Source organism: Lampetra planeri, chromosome 4, assembly GCF_965212315.1.
Source record: "Lampetra planeri chromosome 4, kcLamPlan1.2.h2, whole genome shotgun sequence".
Classification (NCBI taxonomy): domain Eukaryota; kingdom Metazoa; phylum Chordata; class Hyperoartia; order Petromyzontiformes; family Petromyzontidae; genus Lampetra; species Lampetra planeri.
In genome coordinates this window covers 12,802,371-12,815,653 of record NC_136110.1, presented here as the reverse complement: position 1 = coordinate 12,815,653, position 13,283 = coordinate 12,802,371, and the positions used below count along the sequence as shown (strand labels likewise).

Sequence of the window (13,283 nt, the reverse complement as noted above, 5' to 3'; positions counted from 1 at the left end):
TTGAACTGTTTTTATTTTACCAGGTAAGGCCCACTGAGCTACACAGCTTTTTTTCAGAAGCGACCTGGCCTTCACAAATGATAGCCCAATGAAGTAGCTTATCATGTGGACATTTATAGCAACCAAATACTCTAAAACGCACGTTGATTGTAAATGTGAAGGTAAAAACCGGACCCAGAGAAAAATTAATGCAAGCACGGGGTGAGAGACACACAAACTCCAAATATACAGCAGGCATCGGGGTCGGGATTGAACCCGCAACCTCTTGTATACCAGGCGAGGTAGTTAACATCTCGCTACCACAGCATCCAAAAAAAATTATGTGCTGTCTCCTGTTTTGCAGGTGAAGGATGCCGTGGCCTTGTGCGAGTTCTTCTGTTGGCTGGAGAAAGAGGTGCATAAACTCTGCGTATGGCCCATGCTCAATCAATAAATCTTAATTTAATGCGCCAATATTGTCCTGAATAAAGTAGGCATCGGTGCACATCACATCGGAACAGGAATGGTACAGGGGGCATGGAACAACAGGAATGAAAAAAGAAACCTGTCACGACCTCAGTGGCTAACACCGACTGAGCTAAGTCAATTGAAACCGCGAGCAAAATAATGACATCACAAGTGTGTCTGCTGCCAATGCATCGTCGAATCAACTGCCATCCTAGATTTGATGTTTGCGGACAATTCAGTGTAACATAATAATAACGCGTATGAATAAGAAGACCGATGACCACTTTCATGTGCTGCAAGTTATCAGGGTGGAATGACCAAAATCAAGAGAACGTAGCGGTGACTGGACCATTTTTCTGATATTGATTGGCAAAAAAATGTGTCTTGACAATCCACAAATTGTTACGAATTAATTTTGAGATTGTTTGCAGGTTCCAAATGGCGGTGTCACTGAGGTGTCGGCTGCTGACAAGGCAGAGTTCTTCCGCAAGTAAGGGCATAGTTTGTGTTTAATATTAACTCTTTGCCATTCCGAGACAACTACAAGTTGCAGGGTGGGTGTCCCGTTCATCGCTGAATCTCGGAACACGCAAGCCGTTCAGCATTTATTTTATTTAGAGCCATAGCACCGTTGTTTTTAAAGACGTTGAACTCACCGCAGAGAATTTTGGCGACCGCACTCTATGGTAGATGGTGCTAAACTGTGCCACACGGCCTGCCGCATGGCCTTAAGGGAGCCTTGGAACCGATAGTTATTTTATTTTACTTTTCTTCTGGTTCCGTTTAGATAATGTACACGTACATATCGGAAGAGAAACTGAATGGGAAAGTGTTAAGCTGTGTTTTCTGCACACTCATATTAATTAGAGGTTTATTCGGAGCCTAGAGCAGCCGCAGAGGCTCGTGGATGCGGTGAAGTGGCAGATTTTGAGGATTTGTGGTCAACATTCCACATCTGCTGATAAATGTAAGGCTCAGTTTTAAATGCTCTAAATTTTTGTTTTAACTGTCTCTGACAATACAGGCTCCTATCCTGTTTTTTCCCCATTTTGTCTCTCAAAAAGAGTAATAAGATGTTATCCATGTAAAAAAAATGTGACTATATGTAACGAATGCTGGTAAAGTATTGGGTATGTTTTATGATTGCCTTTCTTCACTCACGACTGCAAGTCTCTTGGTTTACTGGGAGCTAAGTGTCAATATTGCTACTCATTCCAGCAGTGGCATAGGTAAATACTGTGTACAGCGTCACGGTTTTTGTATTTTAAAGTTTTAAAATGTTATATGAATCTTTGTCCTTCTCGCATCTCTTCCAAGGCAGCAAGAGGACTTTGTGGAGCCCAGCTTTGCCACCATTTCAGGCTCTGGACCTAATGGGGCCATCATCCACTACAAGTACGCCCTCTCAAAGCTCTCGTGCTTCCGTTCGTTCCTTCGTTCAGTCGTTTCTCAGAGCAGTGCTTCTAATTTTTATTCAATGGTTATTAAGTTCTGGGATATTCCTAGATTGGACATTGCTTCAAGCTGATTTGGATCGGCTGCAGTCCTTCTGCATGCGATGGCAAAGAAGCCTTCTTGGCATCCGATGGTTCGACTTCGTCAGAAATGTCACAGTTGCATCTGCGACCGGTCTCCTAGCGTCCGAGAGCTCAGTTCGAGAGGGAGAGACGGTCGTCACTTTTTGGTCCACGTCCACCCGTCTCGATGTGCACGCACCAGCAGATTGCGCACTTCAGTGGGCGGTTGACATTCCAAGTGAGAATTGCGACCCTCAAAGCAGTGGCGCCGCCCTCCACGTGGTCAGCCCCCGCCCCCCCCCCCCCCCCGTGATCCATGAATCAAACAAATCACTCGAGACACGCCGGTGTACGGCAGCCAAAAACAGTTTGGGCTAATGCTGTGGCAAGAGGCCGCACGTTTGGCACCAACGGTCCTCGCTGACTGTGCATGATGAATGAATGAATGATATTCCAAGGCTTAGAAATGCCATTGACCGTCGGGTTGTAATATGGGATAGGTGTTCTAATTAGATAAGTGCATATACGAGAGTTGCTGCATTCACGTCTGGTGAGACTGGGGTCACGTTGGATGTGGCAAATCCTGAATCCGAATCGGAGCCGATGGGATCTGAGCCGCGTTTGGATCTGAACGTTCACTAATAGAGTTTGCTTCCGAATGGCGGAATGGTGTTGTAGGGTTTTATTTATATTTACCGATCTAGACTTGAGCTTACTAAGGAACATATTTTTCCCAGTCTGGTATAATAATTTCATTTTATCGAGCGTAAATCATGAAATTGCATCCCAAACACTGTACATCAATTAGCCAGTTGCTTATAAGGATAATACAAAAACAAAACCCCACTACTTGGCAAATAAAGAACGAAAAAAATTAATACATAAATAACGAGAAAAAAAATACACATTACAAGACAAGAATAACAAAAAAAAATCTCGGAAAAAATAAATAAATTCGTTCGGTCTCCATACCCCAGACCACAATCCCAACATTCGCCAAACCTTCACAGGAGGGGTGGTGGAGTGGCCACAAAGTTATGAGCCAGTTGGACAATAACTTTTTCTAATATGGTATATCTAATCTGGTATATATGGTATATCTATTACTTTGTTTTCTTAAAAAATTAAAAATACAAAAAACGTTGATACCTCTGTAACACAATGAGGACATAAATCCGAGAACACGGCACCAAAGTGAATTAGGATACCAATAAACAATGGGAGCATAGCAAAAACATAATTGACTGACGTCATATATCAAGTGTTAGTTACGAGGAGAGAAAAATAAAACCAAGGCGCATGATAGTCAATTATACGAGTGGAAGAATTTTACACAGGCGTGTATAGCAAAGTATGTATATTCGACAGGGCAAAAACATTCTCAGGTGAGGATAATGTCCTAACTTCCACACATAAGTAACACACTACCCATGCAGTGTGAAAAAAGGAAAGCTATTGGACCAGGTGAAATAACATCGGGACATCATCAAAGAAGTGCGACCACTTGACGAAACTTAGTAATTAATCCTCAGTCTTATGTTCAAAAGGGAAACTAAACTGGTCTGAAGCATTACTGACTCGTTACCTACACTCCGATCGTACACACATTGCCCACGCAGATCTGAGTCAATGCTTCTGCCACAGCATGGGCAGTCAAACCAGCTGCCGTGAGCGTGTGCCTGTGTATCCACTCGTGTGTGTGTGCTCGTGCGTTTTTCAGACCATCCAAGGACTCGGACAGACCCCTTTCCACGAACGAAGTGTATCTTTGTGACTCAGGTGCTCAGTACAGGTGAGAATACCACGCTGTGACTCAATTGAGAATCGACACGCGTTTAGAGTATTTGGCTGCTATATATTTTCACATGATAAGCCACTTCTTTGGGCTATCATTTGTGATTGCCAGGTCGCTTCTGAAAAAGAGCTGCATAGCTCAGTGGGCCTTAGCTGATAAAATAGAAAAAATATGTATAGTTTAGTTTAGTAATTATACATAATATGCCTCGAGGCTGGATCAGTGGCGCCGTGGTTGGCGCACTATGCTGTAAATCCAGAGACATGGGTTTGATTTACATCCACGGATAACATCGGTGGATAGTGATATCTGAATTTGTCCTGGGAACCATCCCCTTCACCAACCCACACTGACCAGCGTGGTGAAGCATGGGGAGGCCTTACCCTCGTCTTTAAAACAGAGTCAATGCTCTTGTGTAGTTATAATGCCCCTTTTGTATGTAATTGCACGCCCTATATATTATCATCATTAATCGTAAAAATAATCTTATTTTACAGGGACGGAACAACCGATGTAACCAGGACTGTGCACTTTGGAACCCCCAGTGCCTATGAAAAGGTAGCGTTCCATCTATGCAGTCATCGAACTCTGAGTGGCTCAGTTACTCTTCATATTGCCGCAGTACCCCTTAGGATTGCAGAACAGCGCTTACGTAAACAGGAGTGTTTAGGACAGTGCTTGGTTGGTCATGCATTATAGACGGCTCTTTTGGCAAGACCTTATACTTTTGCTATCGCACTGGGATTGCACATTGTACTTCACTCTTGTTAACGACCCGGTGAATACACAAGCCTCTTGCAGGCTTGTATTGCATGTTTAGAAACATGCCTCGAGATTATTTTGCTGCTATAAATTTCCACGTGATAGGCCACTTCCTTGAGCTATGATTTGTGGCCAGGTCGCTTCTGAAAAAGAAGCTAATAGCTCAGTGGGCCTTACCTGGTCAAATAAAAATAGTTATTTTTTTATCGTTTTTTTTGTAAAGTGATTTGTTGACCTTTCCCATACTTAGCACTCCTATCTTGTTTTTGTATTACTTGTTGTAACGTTCTGAGCCGGCCCCTATTGGACATTCTGAAAAAGAGCTTTATAGCTCATCAAATTCCTCCGGTACAAATAAACATTCTGCTTCTGATATTGGCGTTTTGAATAGTTGAGTGGCCGTGCCGGGGCAATCATGCCGTAGAAGTGATTAAATGACAGTTGTCACTCGTACTGCTTCACTTGCCCACTAGGGCTACGTTTTCTTGTTTACCGATCAGTGCCATGTGTCAAATGATGCGACGTAGTCATTTAACAAGTTTGAGCAAAGCATATTCACAGCGGGTGAAAGGAAAATGTGATAAACATTCAAGGGTGGCAAATAAACTGATTTCCACTTGCGTGCACACGTTCGTAACAAGGGTACACAATATGGTGCGTGTGATAATTTTGTTGCTTTTATTTACTGTAAACTATGAAATGCAGGCGGTGACACACTAAAACAGAAAAACACGACCAAGGAGTGCTGCATTTATTATTTTGTTTCACTTTAACTCAAAAACACATCGAACCAAAATATATTTCATCGTGTTGTGCTTTACCTTGTCAAGTTATATCAAAGCCTTGAACGGTTTTTAATATTTGTAATCCAACAACATTGAGCCACGGAGTGTAATGCAGACATAAATGTAAGAAGTCCCGAATGGGTTATCACTGCAGAAGCCACCCCTTGGCTCCCACCACTGTTTAGCGTTTTAAAATCTCGTCTTTTTAGGAAACCGTCCAAAATTGTATGAGTTGGTGATCCCATTCCAGCAGGGGAGGGGGCACTACTTTACATAAATTATGAGGGCCATGCCACCCCTGGTCCCCCCTGTGGCAATGCCTCTGCTGTGAGTGCGGCATCTGCAGTGGACGAGAAGACAGCCCGGTTGTCTTCATGTCATCCTGGTACCAGTTATGTCCTGCCGAGCTAGCCAACGTCATCTTAACTTACTTGAATGTGTCACGAAATAAATTGTGTTTCTGATGATGAATGGACATATAATAAGATGTTAGTTTTATTCGGCGTCGTTAAATACAAATTGCATCTCGCAATCGCTAAGGAACCACAGACAAGCTGGAAGGCAGCCAGGCGGTGAGTCGGTGCTACCAACAATTGCCAAAGTTCTGCAGTCCTCTCTATATATTAAGATGTTTTCAGCTAATGAATGAACGTTCATATATGTGGGTGGAAACTGGAGCACCCACAATACCTTGCTTATCTCAGTCAAGGAGCATAAACCATCATGCAAACTCCGGTCATCCTTACAGTGGCTTTTGGCTCGCCATCGAACAAAGACGGTCACTACATCGCGCACTTTGAGATGCGCTTTTGCGGCCGTTTGGAACACTCTTCCTTCCGTTATTAGAAAGCTACTGGAGCTATGCACTTTAAAATCATCTCGATTGAAAACTAATTTCTTTAGAACTGCTTTTTGGTGTTTAGTTTGTTGTCCTTCCACCCGCACCTCCGATTAGCACAGTCGGCTACATACGGTGCGAATTAAGTTCAACATACATACAACAAACAGACATACACCCGGAGAAAAATGTACATGGGGGCAACAAAAATCCCATACAGAAGGGAAAGATGATATTTCACATTTTGCTGTGCTGCCTTTTGGCAAACCAGGGTGTAGAAGCACCTTGACATGCATGGGAAGGGAGTTTTGCAGCATTAGTGCGATCCAACCAATCCCCGCCTCCCCATTGCTGGATTACAGGCCACGTGCATCGCGACCACCGCGAGTGTGTGCCTCTGTGTAGCTCAAGACCTGCTTGCGCCGTGTGTTTTGATGGTGTTTTACAGGAGTGCTTTACCCGGGTGTTAAAAGGTTACATCGCGGTCAACACAGCAGTCTTCCCCATTGGCACCAAAGGTACGGACAACGATAAAGTTCACCGCCGTATAGCATGCTTATGCCACCTCAAGAAAAGTGACTCCCCCCTTTGTTTATAGGGAGATTTGAGATATATTTCTGCACTGGTTAAAGAGGGTGAGAATATTCACACTGTAAATCGTCACAAGTAATTAACTCGTCAACATGTTGCAGAAAGCTCAACGTCATAGCTGAACAACAACACGGAATGAATTGAAGTCGGCCCAATGCATTTTAAAATACATTTCACCACTGATTTTTTTATTGGAATATACCAGAGCGCAGGGCATGAGGTGGGGGAGGACGAGCTTGAGATGGACGCGGTGGAATGAGATGTGAGCATGGTGACGGGAGAAGAGGCAGGCAATAGAAGCTCCCGCAGGGTGAAAACCTGAGCAGGCAGTTAACCCTTTCCCATTCCGAGACATCTGCAAGTTGCAGGGTGGGTGTCCTGTTCACCACTGAATCTCGGAACGCGCGAGCGATTAGCGTTAATGTAGAGGCCCAGCGCCGCTGTTTTTAAAGATATTGTACTAACCGCAGATAACTGTCGTGACACAACCGCACTCGACAAACTGCCACACGACCTTCCGCATGGCCTTGTGGGAGCCTCGCTATCAATAAAGTTATTTGATTTTTTCTTACAGTTCCGTACCGATGATAGGAGCTGAAAGAAAAACTGATGGCGTACACGTTACGTCATCAGAACGGGAAAGGGTTAAGAATGTATATCTTGCTCATATTTACCACATTGACATGGTGTGCAACGTGTTCGTTGCCTCCGCTTGCGCTTTGCATAGGGCACCTGCTGGACACGCTGGCACGGATGGCGCTGTGGCAGGTGGGCCTGGAGTACCTGCACGGCACGGGCCACGGCGTGGGCTCCTTCCTCAACGTGCACGAGGGCCCGTGCGGCATCAGCTACAAGACCTTTGCGGACGAGCCCCTGGAAGCGAACATGATCATCACAGACGGTAACGCCGCGTGCGTGAATGACAGCGAGAGCATTGCTGGCTCACGAGGACCCCCCCCCCCCGCTACCCCGAGCTGAAGGCTGTGGCCCTTCTGACTTCTTAGCGAAGGCTAAAAAAGGTGCTGCTGCACTGCAGCCGTTCCTCGTATACACACAGCGGGTGAGCTGGAGCCGAATGCACTCCAGACAAAAGCAACTCGCATTGTTTACTTGCGTTGTGTAGCGATTAATGTTTAACGGTTGAGGTTTGTTTAATATTGAAGGTCGTGCCTCCACCACCCTCTGAGTTTTTGTATGGGGCCCCCTCCTTTTAAAACGAGGTCACACCTGCAGGATTGGTTCCATGCCCGTTGTTCACTCGTAGAAAGTCTGTGGCCTGTAACATCACTCATATTTGTTTTATAATTGCACTCTGTTTATTTTAAAGCGCATGCAACGTCATTCTAAAATGATAAAATATGCGATTTAATTTTAAATATGACCAACCTAGGGTCGAAGCAGTGGTGGTAACTTGAGTTTGCTTCCCAGAGATAATAAAAATAAAACTTACATTTTATATAGCAGTGTCATTCATGCCAACAGCATCCCACAACACTGTACATTATTCATATACAAGGACCAAATCCCATATATGCGGTTGGCTACGCACAGTGCAAAAGAAGCCAAACACACACACCAAGCAAATGAAAACCATACTACTACCAATCAAACTACAAAAATAAGCAAATAAAGATATGGCACCAAAACTAAAAGCACAAACAAAAGTTAGGTCTACACATCCCAGACCACAATCCCAACTTCCTTGCTTGGTTGGGAAGAGACGGATAACATTCATGGCGAGCAGCATCTGAACCAGACCTAGGCCTCCCCTTTACTAACCCCAACTGACCAGCGTGGTAAAAACTGTACTAAACTTAAACTTTTTATGTTACCAGGTAAGGTCCACAGCTATATAGCTCTTTTTCAGAAGCGACCTGGCTGTCACAAATGATAGCTCAACGAAGTGGCTGATCATGTGAAAATTGACAGCAGCCAAATACTCTCAACGCATGTTGTTTATAAATGTGGAGGGATAAAAAACCAGAGAACCTAGAGAAAAATCCACGCGACCACAGGGCGATCATGCAAACTCCAAATATACAGGGGTTGGGATCGAACCCACGACCTACTGCACACCAGGCGAGGTAGTTAACATTTTGCCACTGTGGTGCCCTGGTCAAATAACCTCTATGATTGACACAGCATGGAGAGACCTTGATCCAACAGTGCACTGACAAAGCTTTACATTTTATTTTTGATCACATTTTTAAACCTTAGGAAAATCACATTTTTTTAACAATCAACTGAGTTAAATATACATGGCTACACATTTCTATTATATATGAATGTCTGATGGCATTGATGAAAATAGTTATCCATTTGGAGTCTGTTGGTCACCGCCTCCCTCTTCCTATGCCCACAGAACCAGGCTTCTATGAGGAGGGTGCCTTTGGGATTCGCATTGAAAATGTTCTCCTGGTGATCCCAGCCAAGACTCGGGTACAGCAAGCTTGTGCACTTTCTCATATTGACTCCATCATCGCTTGGCTTAGAGAGAGAGGGTATCGTGAACGGGGTCATTCAAGGCAGCTCTTTACTACACACAAGTGAAATTCACCCACAATCTAATGTGGCTTTTAAACACATTTCTCAGTTCATGACGGATAGGACGGAAATTGTACATTTTATGGCAAATGTATAAATGAAAGCTTTACATTATTGTCAAGTTTTTTGCGTATATGATGTTCCTATTGACCATTAAGTAATATGAGTTTCACCCCAATTGTAACACGGTACAAATTGATTGTATAGTGCAGGGGTCTGCAACCTGTGGTTCCGGAGCCACATGTGGCTCTTTAAGGATTCTAGATTTGAAGCTTTCGTGACTGCAAGGCATCATATTCTTAGGTTTTTTCGGTAAAGTCACGTAGGTAAAACATCAAAATTAATGAAAATAAAATAAAAACAAAAATCACGACGTTTCGGAGGCAACACAAGTCTCCGTCATCAGGTGGGACCGTCACAGCCGAATTAGCTGCATCAAGTGCAGCTAATTCGGCTGTGACGGTCCCACCTGATGACGGAGACTTGTGTTGCCTCCGAAACGTCGTGATTTTTGTTTTTATTTTATTTTATTTTCATTCATTTTGATCTTTAAGGATTGTTTCATGACGTTATGTATTAAGGGCCATCGTCTCTTATTCCCACACAGTGCATGACAGCTCTTTAAGTATTGAGTTTTTTTTACCGAATTCGAAAAAAAAATTGCTCTTCTCGTTATTTTGGTTGCCGACCCCAGGTGTAGAGTGTCAACTTTAACTGCATCTTAAAACGCTGTACAAAATAGGTGGAAATTCACATGACAGGCAATCCGCAAAGCGAGGGGGTTTTCTTGGAAATGCAGTTGCATTGCAGGCGACAGGGGCAAGAAAGTGAGATGGTGGTATGGTCGGGAGAGGTTAAAGGCATTTCAGAGACGGTTTATCAACTATGGAGAAGAGGGGAGTCTTGAACCTGGATTTGAACCACGGGAGGGATTTGAACAGTGCCGAGGTTTGGGAAGGAAACTCCAGGCCACCGAAGTGGTGGCAGAGAAGGAATGACCTCCACTTGAGTGGTTATTTTTGTAGTTAAACCTTGGGTACTGAAGCAGAGAGAATGCGAAGGAGAGCAAAACAAAGTGAATGGGCAGAGGTCGGCAAGAATTATTCTATGGAGAAATTTTAAGAAAATGAGGGCATTTTGTAAACAGGATGGTATAGGGTCTTGTAAGAGGGAACCTTTAAAGTCAGCCGTTGATGTTCAAGGTTCCTTCTTAGAGGTTTAATTTATTTTATGAAGATAAATCCCAACACATTTGTAAAAACGCTGCCTGAAATGTTTTAATATATAACAGGCAGAATTTTTGACAATGGCCCTTCTTTATAGCACTTATTTATTATGTTTTTTCCTTTTCAGGCAGTGTTATTTACAAGTGTGAGGAGTTTTGTTATTTGTGCTTTTGTGCATCACTGCCAACGCAGCATCGACAACTAATTTGTGAAATTATGGGATCTTCCAGAAGTAGGAAGCAATGAAAAGGCATGGTGACATTAATGATGACCTCTTGACCTTGCCATGGCCCAAAAATGATCTGTAATACAAATTTCAGAAATTACTGTTTCTTTCTGGAATCAAAATCCTGGGTGTTCCTCATGAGACAGTTTGTATCTCAACAAACCTTCATCTGGGCCTGCATGGACGTGTGTATGTTGAACTTCTTTCACACTGTGCGTGGCCAACCGTGCTAATCGGAGGTGCAAAGTTTGAGCCTTCCTTCATATACCGATTTTTCATCCCAAACCGCATTTAGCTTAAATTGTTCCAACAGTTTGTGCAAGATCTGACTAGGTATGAAATAGCAAGCATTGTCTTGTATTGATGGATTGCAGAACATTTGGCATGGTCTCGTATCATTGTGTAAACCTAGTTCCTGGGCCTACCTGAGTTCTGACAGTTACAAAAAATAAGACATTTTAATAATGGCCATTGTTGTACAGTGGATTGCAGTTTAACTGTGTGTTTTCTACAGTACAACTTCAAGGACCGAGGCTCACTGACCTTTGAGCCACTTACCCTGGTACCAATTCAGCTCAAGATGATTGAGAGATCGTTGCTTACAGAGAGTGAGGTGAGGTGCTCACTGTCAATCGGCACACCAGAAGCATTCATCGCACAGCACTCTCACACGTGTTAATGTGGAAACAGAGAAACGAACTTCTGGTTATATATGCTTTTGCCCATAATGCTGCACAGCAACGCATGCTGAGTTTGTGCGAGATGTTGCTTTATGATAATAGGGTTTTTCCCCTTTTTCTGACGACAAAACTGAAACCTTTTTACAAGGAATCATGTGTGCATTAAACACAATACTTGTGGTCAAAATGCAAACAAAAAACACACTATGATAATGTATGCGAACAATGATGTTTGGGATTCTGAGTCTGTTTCACTTTCTAAATCACGTCTTAAAACTCACCTTTCTATAAAGGCTTTCCCTGCAACTTAACATTTAAAAAACAATTTTGTTGCCTGATTGCATAACTCTGGAATTATTATTATGATTCGCTTTGATCAGTTCCTCATTTTATTGGAATTTAAAGAGTAGTCATTGATATTGTTATCAGCTTTCTATTTTGCTTAGATTTAATCTGTACTTGTGAGTGTTGTTTTATATTTATGTACAGTTCTTTGAGATACTTCAATATGAACGGCGCTCTATAAAATAGAGGTTATTATTATGTTATGATCAGCCACATCACGCTGGGCGGGGCTCTCCAGAGGGGGGGAGTGGTTTCCTGCTTTCGGGAGGAAGAATGTCCAGGTGCCATTTTTAAATAGACTCAGAATCAGACTCAAGTAATTGACCACAAAGTAATCTGGTATAGGTCATAGTGGATAAAGTGTTTTACGTGACCAATCGTGCCGGTTCGAATGAATACCCTTCAGGATTGTTACGCCCTTAAGTGTTCTGCTTGTAGCTTTGGCCAATTTGTGCCTCCACTCGACTTGGCTCATGTTCTATTGTAAACGGTGATGTTTCTACCGTTGTGTCCACAGATCTCCTGGGTGAACAAGTACCACGAACATTGCCAGGAGGTGGTGGGGGCTGAGCTGAAGAAGCAGGGCCGAGAGGATGCCTTAAAATGGTTACTTAAAGAGACGAAGCCTTTTTAGATTTCACTCGAGGCGTATACAGAAAAAAAAACATCTTGGACAATCGTCTAATCCAGCAGGCAGTGAGTCATCCCAACCAATATCTTTTCAACCAGATTTTTAAATATCGCTGACCAAGCTAATAAATCAGCCAGCCATGCAGAATAGCCACTCTCTCTTGGCCAGGAAAATAAACATCAATAAACCTGCAAGTTATGAGTGGAAAGTCCTTTAAAGACTGGCTGTGAGTCATCGTAACCAGCTAGCATGTCAGCTCACCGATCAAAAATCAAGCCAGATAACCAACTTACAATCCAGATATTCAAGGATGTAACCTGACACTCAGATGGTTATCGAGTCATAAATCCAAGTGGCAACAGTCTTGTGCCAAATGAAAACCAAAAATGACCTTGATGTACGCTCCACTTTACCCCTGAAATAAAGTTTGAATGTGAACTTTTTACGAATATATAACAATCCTTACATTGGTTGTACTGTGGCAAGTTGGAATAAATGATTTATTAATCTTTGATCACTTTTGTCTCTTTAGCATCTGGGTGTTGCAACCATAAGATGAATAATGGTCTGTCATGGTATAAAAACAGCCTCGTAGTAAAATTGGATGATGTAATCACATGGAGGTGTGTGTGTAAAAGAGCTGACAAGTATTCTGAACATTAGGATAATACATTCAAAACTGAATGCAGTTTTTACAAATATGCATATTTCATTAGTATTTTTCAGTTACTGTTTTGTTATGTAATTTATTTGTATTGTTCTTTAAAGAAGGGTGATTTTGTTTTTCTTTTTTAATGCGTACTGTATACACGCACTGTATTTAATATACAAAAACACCACAGATGCGCTTCTGCGGCCATCTAGAACGCTCTGATATTAGGAAGCCACTGGAGCTA

At 42.8% G+C, this 13,283-nt stretch overlaps 1 protein-coding gene across 2 annotated transcripts in view; it reads left to right on the top strand.

Annotated features, from left to right (window-relative positions):
- The window catches only part of XPNPEP1 (X-prolyl aminopeptidase 1), a 35,471-nt gene extending 22,572 nt beyond the window's left edge, over positions 1–12,899 (top strand). For both annotated transcript variants that reach the window (XM_078593299.1, XM_078593298.1), the window contains 10 exons: positions 344–394; positions 879–937; positions 1,765–1,842; positions 3,685–3,756; positions 4,257–4,317; positions 6,593–6,662; positions 7,463–7,636; positions 9,098–9,174; positions 11,246–11,344; positions 12,274–12,899. In XM_078593299.1, coding sequence (XP_078449425.1) covers positions 344–394; positions 879–937; positions 1,765–1,842; positions 3,685–3,756; positions 4,257–4,317; positions 6,593–6,662; positions 7,463–7,636; positions 9,098–9,174; positions 11,246–11,344; positions 12,274–12,390 — 858 coding nt within the window. In that variant the 3' untranslated portion in view covers positions 12,391–12,899. The remainder of the gene's footprint in view (positions 1–343; positions 395–878; positions 938–1,764; positions 1,843–3,684; positions 3,757–4,256; positions 4,318–6,592; positions 6,663–7,462; positions 7,637–9,097; positions 9,175–11,245; positions 11,345–12,273) is intronic.
- Positions 12,900–13,283: the final 384 nt, after the last annotated feature.